Here is a 21,229-nt window from a genome sequence, read left to right on the forward strand (position 1 = left end):
TAAGTGCTACAGGATTTTTAAAATGCCTAAGGATTCTTTGATTTCTGTGAAGTTGCCTGGGAGTAACCAGGGTCTGAATGTATCTCATCACCTTTGTTGATGCACTGCATTTTATATACACTACTGACTCCTGAAAATTATGTTCCTCTCTTTCCTCTCCATCATATCAGGATCCAGACATAGCCCCACCACTGCCGGATAGGAGCAGCTTGCTTATGCAGGAGACATTCAAGCTAGATTTAAACGATCAAGGAAACACTGTATATGCGGAGCTGAACAAACACCATCTGAATTGCAGAGGCCTTAGTTTGGAGACCCACTCTGCCACTGACAAAATCCTCACTGAGAAATCAGCCTGTTCATCACAAGGTGACACCCAGCAAAAACCAGGAGAACCAGACCAAGTAAACTACTCTCCTAGCAAAAAAATCAGCTCGGTGTACGCTTTGGCTAAGCAAGCCGAACGTTTCTATGACAAAAAAATTGATCTTATAAAGCCATCACCTCCAGAAACTGTTTATTCTGAAGTTATGGTCGAGCAAGGTAAAAGCCATTCCTCACTTCCTTGGGGTCAAAGTGTCCATTCCCTAGCCCTTTGTCCATCAACTTCTGCAGACACAAAGAAATTGACATTAAGTACTCCTGCTACAACACCCCCTAAGTTGTCTCCTAAGTTACCCATTAAAGGTAGGACCTCTGTGGAGTTCCAAGATTCAGAACAGCTATTTGCAACCTATGCAACCTCCCTCGAAAGCAATGAAGGGCTTAGAAAACCAAACAACAAGATCCTTCATGATTCACCGATACATAGCACATATGGGCAGATTGAGAAGGTGAAAGCTTGCAAGCCTTTTGCTTCTGGCTCTGATAATGGGAACAATACTTATGAACAGATTCCTGTTGGACGGCCAAAGTCATCTACCCATGATCAAGCTTCTGAGAGACTTTCTAAGTCTTCTCTAGGACAACTCAATGATACTTATGATGAGGTGTCTTCTTTGAACACAGGATCCTCCAGAACAGAGAACTGTACTGAAAATACATATGAAAAGATTCCTGAAAATTTCCAGAAAGGCTCATCTGCAAAGAAAATTCCTGCTCCTGATAACACGTATGAGCAAATTTCCCTAGACCCTGTGAAGGGAGCAGAAGCAAAACCAAACCAGAAGGTACAGTACCATTAAGAGACTTTAAAAATAAAACCTAAGTACCATTCAGAATAATTCAAAAGGTTCAGATCCTGTTTTCCTCAGGCAAATTTCCAAAGTCCTAAACCTCTAGGCACTTAGGACATGATTTGGGTTGTTTAAAGGATACCATTCAGGACAGAAAGCTCAGAGTTATAAACATCTTTAGCTTGTGATTAGATGTCAAAAGAAAAAAAAAAGCCAGGAAAAAATGACCAAAAATGAACATTTCTTGCAATTATAGCTTGCTGTTATAGGCAGTATTCCTATTACAGGGCAAGGTGAAGGAAAAGAAATCACCATATATCCTGAAAACAGAACTTTTTGGCAGGGAGATGCATTAAGTGTAGAATATTCTCTCAAGAGAGGTGGTGGACCCTTGGTTTGGACATACAAAACTACAGTGGCCAATGCATTAACTACTGTATAATAACTACTGTATAAAACAGACAGGACTGGATGGACCAGATGGGCCCAACAGAACTTTTTAATCTCTAACATAAGTCTATGGTTAAATACATAAAAGTACAATTAAAAGTTTAATATCGGGAGGTGGTTTGTTCCAGTCACGGAATCTGTGTATTTGCTAGTTTTCAAGTATTAATGACTGTAAATATACAGAATATTCAACTGTGCTGTCAGAGACTTGGGAACTATTTCTTTCCATCTATCTAAAATACATGCTTTCTCCTTTTTTTTTATTGGCAGATGGACAAGCGAAGAAGATTTTTTTTTGCTGACAAGAAGAATAAATCATGAAGGAGGAGTTTTAAATTTGTTCCATTTAGCCTAGACTAAAGATCATAGAAAAACACGCAGAGACAAATTCGTCCCTTGTGTAATTTCCCCAACACCTGTTGGTTTAACCAGGGACATGTTTAGCCTTTACTATTTATAAAAGCAAAAAGAGAGATGAAATGCTGGAAAATGAATAATACCTATTGTTTGTCAGATAGTTATAAAGCCCCCAGTTCATAGAAATTTGCACAACTTCAATTTTCTTTTCACTTGAGCCATGTGAATTTAGGACCAAATTCAGGCACTGACCTAGAGTCAGGGGTGAAAGTAACTTAAAGGACTTACTGGTACTCCAGAGTCCTGAGCAGGGGGTGGGGCCTCAACTGGAAGAGGCAGGGCCTTTAGAGCCCTGGGCCCTTTCATTCGAGATTAAAAGGGCCATGGGCTCCAGCTGCGGTAGTGGTGGCTGGGAGCCCCGGGCCCTTTAAACTGCCTCCTGAGCCCCGCTGCTGGAGCCAGCGGAGATTTAAAGGGCCCGGGGCAGTAGTGGTGGCCGGACCCCCGGTCCCTTTAAATTGCTACCAGAGCTCTACTGCTGCTACCCTAGGGCTCCAGGAATGGGGCTTGAACAGCGATTTAAAAGGCCCAGGGCTCCGGCTGCCGCTACCGCCCCGGGGCCTTTAAATTGCCGCCGGACCCCTGCTGCTGGAGCCCTGGGGTAGCAGTGGCAGGGCTCCTGCGATGATTTAAAGGGCCAGGGGCTCCCAATCGCCCCTACCACAGCAGAGCCCCAGGCCCTTTAAATCACTGCCGGAGCCCCGGGGGTCCTGGCCACTTCTGCTACCCAGGGCTCCGACAGTGGGGCTTGGGCAGCAATTTAAAGGGCCTGGGGCTCCAGCCGCTGCCGGGAGCCCCAGGCCCTTTAAATTGCTGCCTGGGGAAGCCAGTCCGGTATGGTGCCAGTATACCAGTATGCCATACCGGGGCGTACCGGCTTCCTTTCACCTCTGCCTAGAGTCCTAAACCCAGGAGCATGAAGCACATGGTGGAAGTTGGCCACCCCATGCCAATTCTCCCCCAAGCCTGTGGGGAAGCAATCCCTCAATCACAGACAGTTTTAAATTGGAATAGGGGATAGAGACAGATTGGGTGGATTAGCTGTAAGTGTGCATCATCTTGCCTTGTGTGTCCCTGGTTGGGTAGAGCAACAGGGACAGCACTGTTTTTATATCTGTTTCTAAGGAACCAATTTAGAGCTATTCAGCTAGGAAGCAATCCTGGACCTGCAGTGCAACAACAACTTTATTGAACATACAAATTTATGAACAATATTGCAGACCTTGTTGTAATAAGAACTACTGGCATATATGAACATATGTTCCCTGTCTGTCTGTAGAAACCTGTAACTCTTATTCTTAGCCTATAAGCTCTTTGGAAGCAAGGACTGTCAGTGCTTTTGTTCTTTGTACAGTGCCTAAAACAATGAGGTTTTGGTCTATGACTGGGGCTCCACAATTCACATCACACACACACACCTTTTTATTAGGGTGGTCAAGAGATTAAAAAAACCTAATCGCTTAGTTAAACAATAGAATACCATTTATTTAAATATTTTTGGATGTTTTCTACATTTTAAAGTATATTGATTTCTATTACATCACAGAATACAGTGTACAGCACTCACTTTATATTTTTTATTACAAGTGTTTGCACTGTAAAAAGAGAAAAGAAATAGTATTTTTCCATTCACCTCATACAAATACCGTAATGCAATCTCTTGATCATGAAAGTTGAACTTACAAATATAGAGTTATGTACAAAAATACTGCATTCAAAAATAAAACAATGTAAAACTTCAGAGGCTACAAGTCCACTCAGCCCTACTTCTTGTTCAGCCAATCGCTCAGACAAACACGTTTGTTTACATTTGCAGGAGATAATGTTGTGTGCTTCTTGTTTACAGTGTTACCTGAAAGTGAGAACAGGCATTCTCATGGCACTGTTGTAGCCAGCATCATAAGATATTTATGTGCCAGATGTGCATACTTCAGCTACCATTCCAGGGGACATGAGTCCACGTTGATGACGGGTTCTGCTCGAAAACCGTCCAAAACAGTGCAGACTGACTCATGTTCATTTTCATTATCTGAGTCAGATGCCACCAGCAGAAGGTTGATTTTCTTTTTTTGGTGGTTCGGGTTTTGTAGTCTCCGCATTGGAATGTTGCTCTTTTAAAACTTCTGAAAACATGTTCTACACCTCATCCCTCTCAGATTTTGGAAGGCAACTTCAGATTCTTAAATCTTGGGTCAAGTGCTGTAACTATCTTTACAAGTCTCACATTGGTACCTTCTTTGCATTTTGTCAAATCTGCAGAGAAAGTGTTCTTAAAAACTAACAACAACATGTGCTGGATCATCACTCGAGACTGCCATAACATGAAATATATGGCAGAATGCAGGTAAAACAGAATAGGGGATGTACAATTCTCCCCCAAGGAGTTCAGTCATATATTTAATTAACTCATTATTTTTTTAACGAGCATCATTAGCATAGAAGCATGTCCTCTGGAATGGTGGCCGAAGCATGAAGGGGCATACCAATGTTTAGCATATCTGATATGTAAATACCTTGCAATGCTGGCTACAAAAGTGCTATGCAAATACCTGTTCTCACTTTCTGGTGACTTTGTAACTAAGAAGAGGGCAGCATTATCTCCTGCAAATGTAAGCAAACATGTTTGTCTTAGCGATTGGCTGAACAAGAAGTGGGACTGAGTGGACTTGTAGCTCTGAAGTTTTACATTGTTTTGTTTTTGAGTGCAGTTATGTAACAAAAAAAATCTACATTTGTAAGTTGCACTTTCAGGACAAAGCGATTGCACTATAGTACTTTTAGGAGGTGAACTGAAAAATACTATTACTTCTGTTTACAAATATTTGCAACTGTAAAAATGATAATCAAAATAAACACTGATTTCAATTACAACACAGAATACTAGATATATGAAAATGTAGAAAAACATCCAAACTATTTAATAAATTTCAATTGGTAGTCTCATGTTTAACAGTGCGATTAAAACTGCAATTAATCGCGATTAATTTTTTTGAGTTAATTGCAGTTAACTCGTGCAGCCCTACTTTTTATATACAACTCTCATGACACAAGTAATTGAGTAATGCCAGTAAATTATTTCAATATGTTATTTTTCTATTTTTAAAAAAATCCTCAGCCTGATTCTAATCCTACATCAGTTTTATATTGGTTAAACTTTATTTGCTCAGGTTATTCCTGATTTGCATAGATGTAAGTGAAAGCAGGATAAAGCCCTTTGAACTTAAGTTAATGTAGTTATTTATTTTGAAATCACCACACTGAATGCTGAGGCTAGAGCAATACTTTCATACTTTTTGCTTAGGACTTAGAATTAAATGCTTCTGATGTGTAACTGTAACAGTCCCGCCTCACCACTGTGGCACCTCCTGCTGGTCATTCTGGGAATTAGCTCAGTCTTTTCACAGGGCACCCTCCTCTGGTGGTGTCTCACCACCATCACTTCTGCTCCAGACCCCCCTCGCCTCAAGGATCGCAGCATCCTCTTCAGGACACAGCCCTCCACCCATACCCCATTCCATTCTCCCCCACTTCCTGGGGAACAGCAGTCCTCTGTCCAGCCACTCGCCTCCATGGCCAACTGCAGCCCAAGGTTCTAGCTACTTGCCTCAGTGGCAAACTGCAGCTCTTCACTGGCCACTCCCCTCAGTAGCAAGTGCTGGGGGGGAAGACCCAGGCCCACCCACTACTTCAACTCCCACCATCCATTTCCCTTGGCCACTTCCCCTTAGCCCTAGCACCTTCTCTGCCCTGTCCCCTCTGCCCTGCAGCTCTCTTTATATATGGGCCTGCTCTGCCCTGATTGGCTGCTCATTGCAGCCCCTATCTGATTGGCTGTCTGCTGCGCAGCCTCCCCAGGACTGCTTTTAACCCTTTCTCCACCAGCGTGGGGCAGACGCCCCATCACAGTAACTAAAAATAAATTATCCTGCTATTTGTAGCTTATTTGGAAACGTGCCCTCTTTCCTGCATGTATCTTTTCAATCAGAGCTCTAAAGATTGCATCTTGCAAAGATACAAACATTCATATCCTGTATGTAATTTGTTCAGAGCCATTAAAATTAATTTTGTTCACTGCCTGTGGTTCATTTCACACAATAATAGTGATATTGCATGTTTTGCGGAACAGCTTCAGACTTAGAAATAGTCATTGCAGAAACAGATCACTATACTGTGTGTGATGGGGATGGGGCAGGAGAATTATTCACTCTCCTTCTAAGAACTCTTCTTTATAGCCTTATCCCTGTGCCTAGCGCAAGTCCATTGCTAGTGCACTGTCAGTGTGCCTGTGTTTCAGCGGTGGAGCCGCTCCACCCATAAGCCCATCTTCAAATCAAGGAGAAACGCCCTAAGTGTGACACAGCAAACTGCAGTCTCTTTTGGTAAAACCTAAGGGCCTATTCTGGAGCCTAATTGCACCAGCACAAAATCCAGAACAACTCCATTCAAAACAGTGGAGTTAGACTAATGTAAAATTAGTGTGAGAGAAGAATCAGTGGGCTTGATCCTGCAGTGCTTACTCATGGCAGTTATCCTGTTGAAACTGAGTGGACTGCTGATGTAAGGGTTGTGGGATCTGGTTAATAGACATAAACAGAGTTACTCTCAATTTACTGCAGAGCAGGCATTAGCACAAACCAACAGGGTGATCCACAGTTTCTAGCTAGATCCTACTCTTGTCGAAAGGCATCTTACAGTTAGACCGAATAGTGCTGCCATTAGAAAAGACAGTTTGTAGGTGCTCATCAGCTCACCATGCTACAGGGATTTATAGATTTACAGATGCATCACACTCAAATGTGGATCTGTGTTATTTGGGGAATATTCTGAGTCCCTGCCTTATAACCTGGTGTGCAGTGTGTGTCTGGTGCTTACCAATATGCTACACAGCCATTATGTTAGTTAATCTTCACATTGGCATGTGTGCCTGGTGTTTAAGGATTACTCAGCAGCTATGTAACGTTAACTCTCACATTTTTCTGTTCCCACAGCCCCCACTTCCCCATTTTACACTAAGGCAGTGGTTTTCCAATGCTGGAAGCTGCGTACCCCTTTCCAAATAATGTTGTCTACCATGTACACCCCAGAGGTAAAACAGGAGGGCACACGGGGGCACAGGCCCCCCCCCGGATTCCTGCCTTCTATTTAGCAACAGCTTCTAGATGTTTTCAAACTGTGGGGTGCAGCCTCCCTAGAGGGTGTGTGGAGGAACATCTAGGGGGAAGGAGCAGTGACACTAGGTGGCTTGGGCCAGCCCTGCATGGTGGGGCTCAAGGAGGGAGTGTCCGTGCCACCACCTCCATCCCCGACTCACCTCAGCAGGCCACCCAGCCTGTCTGGGTTGTGGGGGGCATAACCAAACATTTTAACTCAAAGGGGAGGCTCAGCTTGAGCTGAGCATTGCAATATGGGCTTCTCATCTGCAGCCAAGGATCTGGGACATGAAATCTAAATGTGCATGCACACAACACCCCTCAAATTGGCCACATTAAACATAAGATCCAGAGCAACATAGTTTTATCTTGAATATTCTTTACTCTAGTAGTTCCTGTACTTGCAGTTTTAGTGGTTCAGTAGCTCAAAGTTAGAGCTCCAATAGCATGTTGTGTCACGTTCTACATTTCAACTGACCTTGCTAGCTGCACCCACAAGACTTGCTAGTGCATCTGTTGGCTGCAAAAGTGAATTTTTGCACATGCAATTGAGGCGGCCTATTGAGACTTTGATCCTATAAGTGCAACAGGTGGTTTCAAATTCACAATAAATGTAAAAAAAGAATTGCCAAGGAGCTTTTTCATCACCTGGCCAATTATGCAAACAGCTTCACTGCATTTCTAAAGGCATTGGTCCAAATTCTAATCAGAGTTGACACTGACTTCAGGTGTAACGTACGTGTGTGTGTGTGTGTGTTTTACAGTTCCTCCTCTGTACTGATGTGCAGGTGACAGTTGTTGTTACAGTCCCCAGGTATAGCAACTTGGTGCAACCTATTTAGTTCAAGCTGTAACAGTGCGTGCATTTAGCTCTGTAGGTCCCTGGTTCAGACCCTGGTGTGTCAGGCAAGATGGCAGCTGTCACACAAGTGGGGGCCCATCCTGGATTCAAACCACTATGGACCTCAGCTGCTTGGGGAGTTTTTTTGAGCAGAGGAAGTATGTCATGTAACCCACTGGTAAGTGTGTCTTATGGGTCCCCTCTGTGCCAATCTGCAGAGGAGAGGAGTTATTACAGACCCCAGCTAATGAGCCTTGGCTCCTGAGCTCAACTTACAGCAGCTTATGCTTTTAGCTTTGGAAGTCCCCAGTTCAAGCCCCAGTGTATTGGATGAGATAGTAGCCATCACACAGGCTCAGGCTCATTATCCTTTCCTGGATCTTGCTGCCTATATGTACAATGTTTTAAATCATCCCAAGAGTCCTATGTAGCCCAGAATGGAAACTATCGGGGACTAATGGGAATGTATTGACACAGCCCCTTCTGTTCCTGAGAACGCAGACAGCTGCTGGAGACTACCCACAGCAACGTTCACAGGGAACTGCAGAAGATAAATAATCTCAGAAGCATCCTCCAGGTATTATTAATCCTGGTGTGAGTGATTGATCAGCAAAGAGGAGCCAGCCTTGCTCATGCTCCTCAGCCTCCAGACTAGTCAGGAAGGGAGTCAAGCATGAGCAGAGATATCTGGCCTATCAGATCTGAGCATATCAGCATCAGAGCTGAGGCAATTTGCTTCTTCTGATGATGTGATGTATTTATGGAGAACCCAGTCAATCTGATTCCTCCCCACTGCCATATCATGGGCAGATCAGATATAGGCTGTCTAAATGCAAAGTCTTTTGTGCACAAGTGGAATATGAAACAATTGTACCACATGCAATGCAGTTCCATGTGTTACTCTAATACAATATGAATGGAAACTACCACAGCATGGGGAAGATTAATTGGGAAACTGGAGTGAAAGTCACCCAGTCTGGCAGACATTTTTTCCCCTATTGAAGTTTAGGTAATTGATTGTTTATCTGTTCAGATGTCCTTAAAGAACATAACACTCCTTCTAAATTATTGTGAAGACCATTTTAAGCTAGTGATGGGTAAACATGTTCAGGTAAAACAATTAAACTTGGGCCAGACCCAAATGCCCAGGCTGGATTCTCCCTTCAATTACACTGATCTTACACCTATAACAGTGCTGCCTTCAGCGCTGTTATTCATAATTTACACCAGTAGGACTGAGGGAAGAATCAGGTATTCCCATCTACTGTATCCAACCCCCTTAAACTGAGGGAGAGTCTAAATCCAAATTTTGCCTGTGCAGCCTAGCTGTATAGCGGGCTAAGCCAAAACTCATAATCTGAACACCCCCAAAACTTTGAGATTCAAAATCCAAAGCTAAGATTTGTACGTGGGGCTTGTCTGTCATAACAACCCATCAGAATCTTTGCCCAATATTAAAAGCAAAAGTTTGCATCTCTCTGAACTTCTTCATTTCAGCAGGGACTGGAGGGAGAAATATCATGAAAAGATACATCAATTCTCATCCAAATCAAGAAGCACTGGGAATCTTGCAAGAAAGCCTGTTCTTGTATAATTTCTGGCCAGTCTGATTTATTGATCACATTTGTTCAAAGAAATATCAGAGCCAAATTCCCATACCTTTCTTGATGTTTTCCTCAAGCTTGCCTACAGCTATTTTTTATATTTTTAAAGATATATTTCACAATCTCAAAACACACAACTAGAATACTCAGAAGAGTTCAGATTATGAGTCACTACTATGTATTGCAGATGGCTATAAATCATAACTGAAAACAGAAAGAAGTCAGAGGTTAATTTTCATCCAACAAGAATAATTAAAACCAAACAAAGCCTGGGTCCTAAATATATACATGAATTTAATCATAAAGAGATACATACACAGTCAGCATCATCTACAGAATGCTTAAGAGTAAAGGGGACATCCAGAGAATTAAAAACCACACTAGGTGGGGGGAAAAAATCCCTTGCAAGAAAAATAAATGCTCTAAAAATCTTGATTAAAAATGATCACTCCAGCTGACTTCTTCCTGTACTTATGACTTTTTAAACTGAAAAAGAGTTTAGAAATTAGCTGCCTCAGCAGCCATGGAGGTGATTAAGGGTCCTATGTGGGGGCAGAACAAATCTGTCATAAAGAGACCAGGGAAGTGCTCTTGACTGTATTTCTCAGCAGCCAATGCATCATTTCCCCTCCTTAGTGTGACAGAAGATGGAGATTAATTAGAAGCCACAGCCCCAAACACAGAAGTCACATTATTTGTAATAATGACTTGATTAGATTCTGTAGCAGCAGATTAGCTAGTAATTCAGACATTCCACTCCCTTTACGTTTTACCTGAGGTGAAGGGGGAGGGGGAAGGGAGGAAGTTTTGCAGTGGTTAGAGCTGTGGGACAGGGGGTCAGGATTCTGGGTTTCTAAGTGCTAACAGCCCCCTGTGAGGTGCTGAGCATCCTCAACTCCCAATGAAGGACTTTGCAAGAGCTCGGCACTTTGCAGCATCAGGCCCTTAATCTCTTAGGGTACGTCTACACTATCCGCTGGATCGGCAGGTAGCGATTGAACTATTGGGGATCGATGTAGTGCATGTAGCCTAGATGCGATAAACTGATCCCCGATTGCTCCCCCGTCGACTGCTGAACTCCAGCTCGGCAAGAGGCGGAAGCAAAGTCAATGGGGGAGCCGCGGCAATCAACCCCGCGCCGTGAGGAGGTGAGGTAAGTCAAACTAAGATACGTCGACTTCAGCTACGCTATTCTCATAGGTCTCAGTTTAGTACCTCACTTATGCAGTTTAATGCTAACAGTATTCCCGCCAATTCACCTGTCATAATGGCTACAAAAGTAGATATTCTTTTAGATTTCCTAACTCCAACCTCAGGGATGCAAGAAGCTGCTCCCACTAGTCCTGTTTTTTCATCTTTAGACCCATCAGTATATATTGGCAATGCAAAAGTGGCTCCATTTACCATATGTAAACTCATACACCAAGGGTGCCGGAGCCTTCCCAAAAGTGTGTGTGTGGGGGGGGGGGGGGCTGGGGTCCCCTGCCCTCCAAGGCCCCTCCCATCCCCAAGGCCCCGCCAAGCTGGAAGCCAGAGTGGGACTGGGGACCTCCCCCCGGGGTAAGGCCGAAAGCAGCCCCCTGCCCGTGTCCCCACCCCCAGGGCAGGTGGCGGGACCCAGGCTCCCCACAGCTGCCTGCACGACTCTCCCCGACTTGGCTCCCACTGACGGCGGGACCTTGGAACCGCAACCCGGCCATGATAAGAGCCATGCGAGCAGCTGTGGCAGACCCTCCACCTACCCATGGTGCAGGGGACTCACTGAGAGCAGCCACCACCCCAGGCCTCCCCCGGACACTCCACCCAGGGCAGGTGGAAGCTCCCCATCTCCCCACAGCTGCCTGCAGTGCAGCTCTTACCATGGCCAGGCTGTGGCTCCAAGGCCCCACCGCCCTGGCCGGAGCCGGGTCAGGGAGAGCCATGTGGGCAGCTGTGGGGAGCCTGGGTCCCTCCACCTGCCCTGGGCTTGGGGACCAGGGGGCTTTCAGCCCTCCCCGCACTGCAGGCGGGTGGAAGGCCTGTGCGGCTCCCAGCTTTCCGGGCTCCCTGGCTGGGGTCCACGATGGCCTGGACATGGGGAAGGAGGCAGGGTCTGCTCTGGCAGAAAGTGGACAGGCCAGGCCTGACCACTTTAAAAAGTGGGAGGGCCCTGGCCCCCTGGTTCCTGTTCCACTGTCATAAACTTTATCTGTTATACAGGATGACACTTTCTTCCCCTTTATTTCATCATATAATTCTAAATCCACATCCAGAGAGAGGATTTTGCAGATATGATTTACTACCCCGTAACTAGAGATTTTAATTTCTAGTCATTTATTTTCAATGAATTCTTTTACTCACATTTTAACACTAACAGCATGAGGCAGTTTATTGTGTTGAGCTACATTTCATCTGCTTAATGCCCAGCATTCCTCAGATATTTGTCTAGTATTCTTACCTGCACTATTTCCCCCAGCTCCTTTCAGCTTCCTCTGTTTATAGTTACTCACCCAGTCCCTCACCAGCTGGGTTTTATCCTCAGTTAAGCCTAGCTCTTCCTCCAGGTACAGCCCAGGATGTTAACTGGCTTTTCAGATACACATTAACTCAGGGGTCAGCAACCTTTCAGAAGTGCTGTGCCAAGTCTTCATTTATTCACGGTAACTTAAGGTTTTGCGTGCCAGTAATACGTTTTAACGTTTTTAGAAGGTCTCTTTTCATAAGTCTATAATATAGAACTAAACTATTGTTGTATGTAAAGTAAATAAGATTTTTAAAATGTTTAAGAAGCTTCATTTAAAATTAAATTAAAATGCAGAGCCCCCCGGACCAGTGGCCAGGACCCAGGCAGTATGAGTGCCACTGAAAATCGGCACGCATGCTATAGGTTGCCTACCCCTGCATTAACTCTTTTGGAGCCTGTGTGGGGTCACATGATCCATCACAGGCACAATTTTGGAGGGGGTAGATAAGGGCTTAAGTAGTTAATCTTTATAAAGGGTTTTGAGACACTTGGGTGGGAGGTGCTAGCAGTGTTGCTAGCTTTTGTGACCGTATTATGAATCTTGCCATATTTGGTATTTTTCTTAAAGCCCCAGTTCCTGTGTGTCCTCTGATGATGTAAGAATTTTTGCTTTCATTTAAAAAAATGTTTCTAGCCCCCATGACTGTAGAGAAAAGCTTGTAAATGTGAAGGCTAAAAGCTCAGAAGGAAAAAAAATCCAACATTTTTTTTAATCTCATAATTTTTTTAAAAACTAAATCTGATTAATGACTTTTGAATGTTTGAGCATGGCCATATTGCACTAAGGAAGTGGAAAATAACATTTTAAATCTTTTTATGTAGTAGGTGGCTGCTAACAAAATACTTGCATTCATTTAACTTGGGTTGCATATGCTGGATGGGCCACGAATTTGTTGGAGGGGAATCATAGAATCATACTAATGTAGGGCTGGAAGGATGTCATGAGCTCATCAAGCCCATCCCCCTATGCTATTAAAGGGCTAATGCATTTTTGTAAAGTATTCTTATTAGTAATGGCTTTAAAATTGAATCTGGACAAGATGGCAGTGTTTGCTTGGACTGCCCAACCTGTGAGCAGATGTTCCTTCTGCTGGGGAAAGGGTTAAGTGGATCCTGATGACTCAATGAGGCAGGTGACTCATTACCCCACTGGCTATAAGGGAGGTGGGAGTGGCTCTTGGAGGAGAGAGGGTTTAAAGTATAAATTGATCAGGCCTGAAATCAGAACCCTAGGAGTAGCCAAACCTAAGGAGACAGTGGAGATGAACTATGTGTTACTAATTTCTTAATAAAGTCAAGCCAAAGGAGAAGTGTGGAGTTTTGACTCTATACCATGCATGGACTTTGTTTTAGGGCAGGCTGGGACAGACATCTGCTCACAGGGACAATAAAAAGCTGCCAGCTGATGGAATGCAGATACTACTTGCCTTTTCAGCTCTTTGTACAATGGAGTGCCCGGTGCTGGCCTGTGACTGGAACGCCTAGGTGCTACTGCAGTTCACATAATAAAACAAAATAAAATATATAAACATACAGACAATGGATCTGAGTCTCCTCTAACTTATGTAACTTTTACACCAGTACCAATCCATTGAGTTCAGGGGAGTTACTTGTGGGCTACATCAGCATGATCAGAATCAAACCCAAAAGCACATTCCCTTTGTAGCGCCTGAAAAACATAATGTGGCCCAGAAAGACAAGGATATTAATGCCAGACCTATTCCACTAACTCAATCCTCTGACTGGCTCTAAAGAAATGAGAGTAATGAGTAAACCTCTAAAGCAGCAAATAAGAGGCTGGAATTCTCAAAAGGCCGAGGTTGGAGCTGGGGTGCATTTGTTGATGACAATTTCAAAATATTGTTCATTATTGTATATATTTCCTAGTGAATATTTTATCAGTACACTTTTAGTAAGTGCTCATTCAGTAATGCCAAAGGAAAAGGAAATGCTGCTGGCAAGTAGCATGCAGCCACCATATGTACAAGATGTACTCATCTCAACCAGGGGCATGATGGCGAATGCTAGAGGAGTTTACTGTGGAATGTTACAGGAAGTGAGAATACAATGCACACTCAAAGAACAGTACTCTTCATAAAAAAACCCATGCTCATTGCTGTGGGTAGCGTACACTCAAGAAACCTCAACTAGAAAGGTGCACCAGGCACAATGAGGTTAGACAGCTCTGGTTTCAGTTTCATTTCACACTACACTCAGGGCTTTATTCTGTCTCCATATGTGCTGACTCACCCCTGCAGCACCTCCTGCTGGTGACTTCCAGGAATTAGCTTGTTTCAGCTCCAGAGCACCCTCTGCAGGCTGGTGATCCACCTGCCCTCTGGCCCCTGTGTCCCTCCCAGACCCAAGTGCCCTGTTAGCTGGGGTGCTGCCCCTTGGCAGTAACCCCTTTCTCTTAGGGTCTCCCCTCCCTGGGGAACCTCCACCCACTAGTCCCACCTCACCTCAGTATAAGGCTACTGCCAGTCATCATCTAGCCCCACACCCTGGGGCAGACTGCAGTATCAACCTACTCATCACTGGAAAGGTTGGGTTTGGACCTGCTGCCTTGGCCTACCCCGGACTACCCTCTGCAACTCCCAGTACCTGTTGCTTCTACTAGGCCGCAACCTGGGGCTTTCCAGGCTGGAGCTCCCCAGCTCCTCTGCCTTTCCCCAGCCCTGCTCCACTCAGGTACCCTGCCTCTAGCTCCCTACAGCCAGGCCCTTCTCCCTCTACAGACAGAGGGAGATTGTTAAGCATTTGGCTCCCAGCCTCTTTATACAGGCCAGCTGTGGCCTGATTGGGGCATGGCCCAGGTGCAGCCACTTCCCAATCAGCCCAGCTTAGCAGCTTCCAGCCACAACCTTCGCCCAGGGCTGTTTTTTAACCCTTTAGGGCAGGAGCAGGGTAACCACCCTGCTACACTCCGCTTTACCAACATTAATTAACAACTTAGTCTGGAACTGACCCAGTGAAACAAATGGGACTTATTGTACAAAACGATGCTACTCATTGTGAGTAAAAGGGAAACATAACTGGGCCCTCAAGGGGCAAAATTCAAAGGTTTTGTGTACATCTCAATAGGGTAGCTGAAATTGGTGTAACTTAAACAGAGGACATAGTAGAAAAAGCCACTAACAGAAAATTATTAATTTAATAGCCTTCCTGCTACCAAGAAATGTATGGCTGGATTTTGGATAAGGCCTCCACACTATTTCACCAGACATATCAGTCTCCAGATGGCACACACCCTATTCAGAGGGACCTGCGTACAGGAGCCAGATCACTGTGCTAGGCATGATGCACATTCTTCTGTGCTGTGTGGTACCCGCAGAGCACATGAGCACAACTCAGCAGGAACATCTTTCTGTGCTTGAATCCTGGGCTGCAGGACCAAGGGCAATGTTCCTGGGAGAAAAGGATGATGATGGCGACTTAGCATGACTTGGCATGACTATTAATATTATAAACCTGAATGCCTAATTATACCAGAAATTACAGGGTTCAATAGAAAATTTGTTATTTTCTTCTGAAGGAAGCAATGTGATTAGATGTGAGTAGGCCATAACAAAGAAGTTTGCTTTGAACAGATTGAGTGAACTCTTTCATTGTAACTATGTGACAGATTTAGGGGCACCAGGCCTCAGCAGTGCTGGCTCATGGGGTATTCAGTAACTCTCCTTATTCATTTTTCATGTATAGGGTTCACACTTCAGCAGTTCTGCTTTGACTTTTGAAGGTGCTGGCTGGAGAAGTCAAAGGGGAACTTGGCTGAAACTGCTGAGCCTCATGTGACTATCAACTGGAAATCCCTCCCCCGGTGAGTAGAATGTGAGTTGCCTGAAATCCAGTCCCACCTTACCTAAAAATGGCCCAAGTTTACCAGATTGGTTGTGAACCACAAAAGTTCACTGCTCCCCTCAGTTCTAGTGCCTACTACTATCCAAACCTTCCCTTAACATATTTTCTAAATATGAGCCTAGCGTCTTCTCTTCTTGCACCTCACCCACTGAACAGTGCAATGAGACAATAATGAAGGTTGCTTGGCATTGCAGCACACCTCGTTTCATACACTCTTTGAGGGGGGAATCCGTACTAATGTTCTACAGAAAATAGAGCCCATTTGTCATCTGCCCTCTTTGGTTTGTCATCTACTTGCTTTATTCACCCATATGCTTGAATAAAGCAAGATATTATTTACGTACCTGATCCAAAGCCCACTGAAGTCAATGGGAGGTTTTCTGTTGACTTCTGTTGGCTTAAAAGGTTTTAAAAGCCGCTTGTCTGTCTTTGGCTATCAGCTATCCATCTGGATTCCACCACGCTGAGATAAGCAAGTAGCCTTCTAGCCAGATTTAGGCTGTACTCACAGCATTAATATCCTCAGCATCAGACTTCGTGAATTTCTGAGAAGGTCCAAAAAGCCCAGTGATGTGGAGTCAGCCTTCTGGACTCCACTCTCTTTCCTTGCGCATCCCTGCTGGCTTCTGTTATGTCAATGACAGGAAATAACTGAAAATGAAAAAATACTGGCAATGAATCACTCCTATAAGACTCATTCCCAGCTTCTACGAGAAACATTTACTAGGGAGTTCAATGGAAGGCCAAAGCTAAATCAGTGCATAAAGAATGCCCAGTGAAAATATCAAGCCTAGTGCCATTGACACCATTAAGAAATGTAAATTTATGCTAGAGAATGTATCTCCATTTCACTTTGATCTGTGTTTTTACCATTCAAATAATTATGGTCGTTGAAATGTCTATATAACACGCCAGGGCGTTTATGTAACTGAAGAGCCTCATTGAATTTCCTGGAATCAAACCCTCTTCTGAGATCATGCATGTTTACTCTTCCCTTTCTTCAGGTGGAGCAACCTCCCTCACATTCGCTTCATAATGTTCCAGTTGAGTCCATGATCCTGCAACTGGCTTTGTTTGTGTGAAGTTCTCCTCCCATGTGCAGACCCACTGAAGTCAATTGCAGGATCAGAGCCTAAATTCATATTCTGAAAACAAAATTTCTGTTTTAGCTAAAATCCTATCACTCCCTTTTCTATAACAGTCCATCCTGCCATGAAGACAAAAGGGAGTAGACTTCTCTACTGGATCTGCAGAAGACCATTTGCTTTTTTAGGGAAACAAAGGTTTGCAGAAAATTTAAATGGAATCTATCAAAGGCATTTCTAATGCACCTATCTCTGTAACATCTAAGCACTGTTAAAGTAGCATGGATATATTGGTAAGGATTACTTCAATATTAGCATCAGTTTACTATCCACCCGGCCTTTCTTTTGGGGGTTATATCATATGTTTGCAGGGAAATGGCCCAGATGTTCTGGTGGGTCTTTTCCATCACTCACTTTAATGATCCTATATAAATGCTTGCTAGGACATTAACCTATAGGAGCTTATCTAATCATCTCCCTCAAAAGCCCACCACATTTACACTACTAGTATACAACTATTTGAAGTTTCTTGCTTTACATGAAAATAGTAATTGAGGGCCTAGTTCTGAAGTCCATACGCAGGTAAAATGCCCACTGAGGTCAGTCGAGGGCCTGAGGAAGGACGCAGTGGCTTTGAGAAGGAAAAAGTTACAGCAAAAAGGGAGGACACTTTAGCCTACATTTGAGGAATGCACAGGCCTGACTTGCACATGCTCACTACCTGCATAAATCAGGGATAGTTTCCCCACATGCCTATGCAGGAGCTCCCTCTGGATTGTAAGCACACATTGGGCATTGGGCATGGGCAGGGATGGTGTCCCTAGCCTCTCTTTGCCAGAAGCTTGGAATGGGCGACAGGGGATGGATTACTTGATGATTATCTGGTCTGTTCACTCCCTCTGAAGCACCTGGAATTGGCCACTGTCGGAAGACAGGATACTGACCTTTGGTCTGACCCCGTATGGCCATTCTTATGTTTTATGTCTATGTCTTATGCCCACTAAGATCTTTGAATCATTCACAGAGCATTTAACAAATCTGAGTCCTGGAGGAAAGGGGAGAATGGAGCACAGGTCCCTGATCTTGGTATGGTGACTATGTCAAGGATATAGTCTACGTCAATTGACATTTTCATCATACAAATCTAAGGGAAGACCATTTGTATAATGACTGACTATGGTACAATGAAAGATTTTCAGTTCCTCCTCCTGCCCATGAACAATTTCAGTGATGAAGTAATTATCCCTGAGAGGCAGAAATCAGATCACTCTGAAACTTGCAAGTGAAATATTTTTAATGACAACTTACTTTTCAGTAATGAAAACTTCCTAAAAGTACAAGGGGGTTTGAATCCATATCTATGGTTTTTAAATTTCAGAATCACAATTAATAAGGTGATAAGGGATAGGAGAGGCTGCATTACATGTTCTTTTAATCTAGTGCATTTCTGAAATCTGCTTTTAACTTTTCACTCCATATGCCACACTTTGGGATCCAATACACAGTCTCTCTAATTTCTCCTCTCTTCTTCTATTCCCACATAGCACTTTATTTTTTACATATCACAGGCACATGACCACCACTCTGGCAATTGTGAAATCCAGATGGGGGATTACCAAATTGCCCTTCATCTTTAAACTACGGGAGAAGAGAATTTTCTTTGTAAATTCACTTGATGGATGTTAGTATTCTGAATAATGATAGAAACAGGATAGCAAAAGATTCCTAGGAATTTAGAAACACATGCATCAGTGCTTCATGCTCTGGACCTTTGTGAAAACATCTTCCACTGGAGCTCAGAGATTGGGGAATAGTGAGAGAGGGACTCTGATGATGGTGTGATGGGTGGGGCACATTACATTTGTATTATATTCATGTTGCTGCTGGAAGAATGTTGTTTTCTGTGGGTAATTGCCAGAGTCTGTTTATGTATGAAAGTAATGTTAAGAGTTTGTCAAAGGTGCCCAGAGCTTGGGTTGGGTGCTCTTATGTAAGGTTGCATGAACAGGCAAAATAGATTGTGCTTCCTGCTGTTCCAGGAAAGTAAAGCTCCACCTGTCTTCAGTTCTCATTAACAGGTTCAACTAATCCCCAAGGCTTTTGAAATTAATTCCACCAGTTTAGAAGGCATATATTTCCAACAGTTTCCAGTCTGTCATAAATCCTTAATCACACATTACTCAGTAACATTGGCCACTGTGACTCAGGAAGTGCAAGACCCAGGACTGTGAATGCTCCAGGCACCTTGCACCCTCTCCCCAAGACCTGACTCTATGCTTTTTCCATTGATACTATTTATATGGAAGGTGCAGCCTTCCAACCCTGCACCTGCATCCAACAGGGAGAGTCATCTTCAAAGAGATGTTTCTCCTTCCATTGTATTGTTTTGTTTATGTCTAGAAGAGTCTTGTTTTCTTATTATTCCTTAGTAGGGAACTAAAGGGAACAAGATTGTAAACACTGGCTGATGACATCAAAATTGATAATATCTTTACATCATAACACATGAAGAGTCTAATAACCTCTCTTGTATGAGAAAATCCTCTTTTAGCCAGCTGCCTCTCCCAACCCTTTTCTCTCTGAAAGTTAGCTCAGTAACAAATTCCCTCTGGCTGGGCCTGGACCTTCTCTGAGCAGTCACTTTTTATTCATCTTGATGGAGAATTATTTACTTGGAAACTATTCCAGACTTTTCCATTACTCTGGTGGGCCCAATGCTGCAGGGTGCTGAGCATCTTTTCCAAGGTGCTGAGCTCTTGTAGCTCTCACTAAAGTCTTTTTTTGTTTTAATCCACTCCCCACATAGCAGCTGACATGCATTTTAGCACGTTTACTATTGTTTCCTCCCCCTTTTCTTTGTTCCCTGTCACCCTCTAGCTTTCTTTTCCTTACAGAGGAGAAACCACTGGATCTACTACTAACTGATAAGAGGGAGTGTAGCAGAGAAATGAGTGTAGTAGAGAAGCTTAGTAGTGGCCATGAACTACAACACAATATGAATGCAAAATAGTGAGGATTGGGTCATCAGGAGGCAGCGTGGCAAGGAAGAGGTTCCCAGGAGGCGGCGTGGCGAAGAAGGGGTTCCCAGGAGGTGGCATGGAGGAAGGGATTCCCAGAAGGTAGCATGACGAGGAAGAGGTTCCTAGGAGGCGGTGTGGCAAGGAAGAGATTCCCAGGAAGCAGCATGATGAGGAAGGGGTTCCCAGGAGGCAGTGTGGAGGAAGGTGTTCCCAGGAGGCGACATGGTGAGGAAGAGGTTCCCAGGAAGTGGCGTGGTGAGGAAGAGGTTGCCAGGAGGTGGAGTGGAGGAAGGGGTTCCCAGGAGGTGGAGTGGAGGAAGGGGTTCCCAGAGGTAGCATGGTGAGGAAGAGATTCCCAGGAGGTGGTGTGGAGGAAGGGGTTCCCAGGAGGCGGCATGGCGAGGAAGGGGTTCCCAGGAGGTGGCGTGGCAAGGAAGGGGTTCCCAGGAGGCGGCATGGAGGAAGGGATTCCCAGAAGGTAGCATGACGAGGAAGAGGTTCCCAGGAGGTGGCGTGGAGGAAGGGGTTCCCAGGAGGCGGCATGGCGAGGAAGGGGTTCCCAGGAGGCGGCGTGGCAAGGAAGGGGTTCCCAGGAGGCGGCATGGAGAAAGGGGTTCCCAGAGGTAGCATGGTGAGGAAGAGGTTCCCAGGAGGTGGCGTGGAGGAAGGGGTTCCCAGGAGGCGGCATGGTGAGGAAGGGGTTCCTAGGAGGTAGCGAGGCAAGGAAGGGGTTCCCAGGAAGTGGCGTGGAGGAAGGGGTTCCCAGGAGGCGGCATGGTGAGGAAGGAGTTCCCAGAGGTAGTATGGTGAGGAAAGGGTTCCAAGGAGGCGGCATGGTGAGGAAGGGGTTCCCAGGAGGTGACATGGAGGAAGGGGTTCCCAGGAGGTAGTGTGGAAGAAGGTGTTCCCAGGAGGCGGCGTGGTGAGGAAGGGGTTCCCAGGAGGTGACATGGAGGAAGGGGTTCCCAGGAGGTAGTGTGGTGAGGAAGGGGTTCCCAGGAGGCGGTGTGGCGAAGAAGGGTTTCCCAGGAGGAGGCGTGGCGAGGAAGGGGCTCCCAGGAGGCGGCGTGGCTAGGTAAGGAATGGTTCACAGGAGGTGGCATAGCCAGGAATAGGTTAATAG

At 44.7% G+C, this 21,229-nt stretch overlaps 1 protein-coding gene across 1 annotated transcript in view; it reads left to right on the forward strand.

The window, feature by feature from the left end:
* The window catches only part of SH2D7 (SH2 domain containing 7), a 31,338-nt gene extending 29,330 nt beyond the window's left edge, over positions 1-2,008 (forward strand). Inside the window, exons 7-8 of the mRNA XM_044979842.1 lie at positions 171-1,169; positions 1,896-2,008. Of these exons, the coding sequence (XP_044835777.1) occupies positions 171-1,169; positions 1,896-1,946 (1,050 nt within the window). The 3' untranslated portion in view covers positions 1,947-2,008. The remainder of the gene's footprint in view (positions 1-170; positions 1,170-1,895) is intronic.
* The last annotated feature ends 19,221 nt before the right edge of the window (positions 2,009-21,229 follow it).

This window comes from Mauremys mutica, chromosome 11, assembly GCF_020497125.1.
Source record: "Mauremys mutica isolate MM-2020 ecotype Southern chromosome 11, ASM2049712v1, whole genome shotgun sequence".
In the NCBI taxonomy this organism is placed as follows: domain Eukaryota; kingdom Metazoa; phylum Chordata; order Testudines; family Geoemydidae; genus Mauremys; species Mauremys mutica.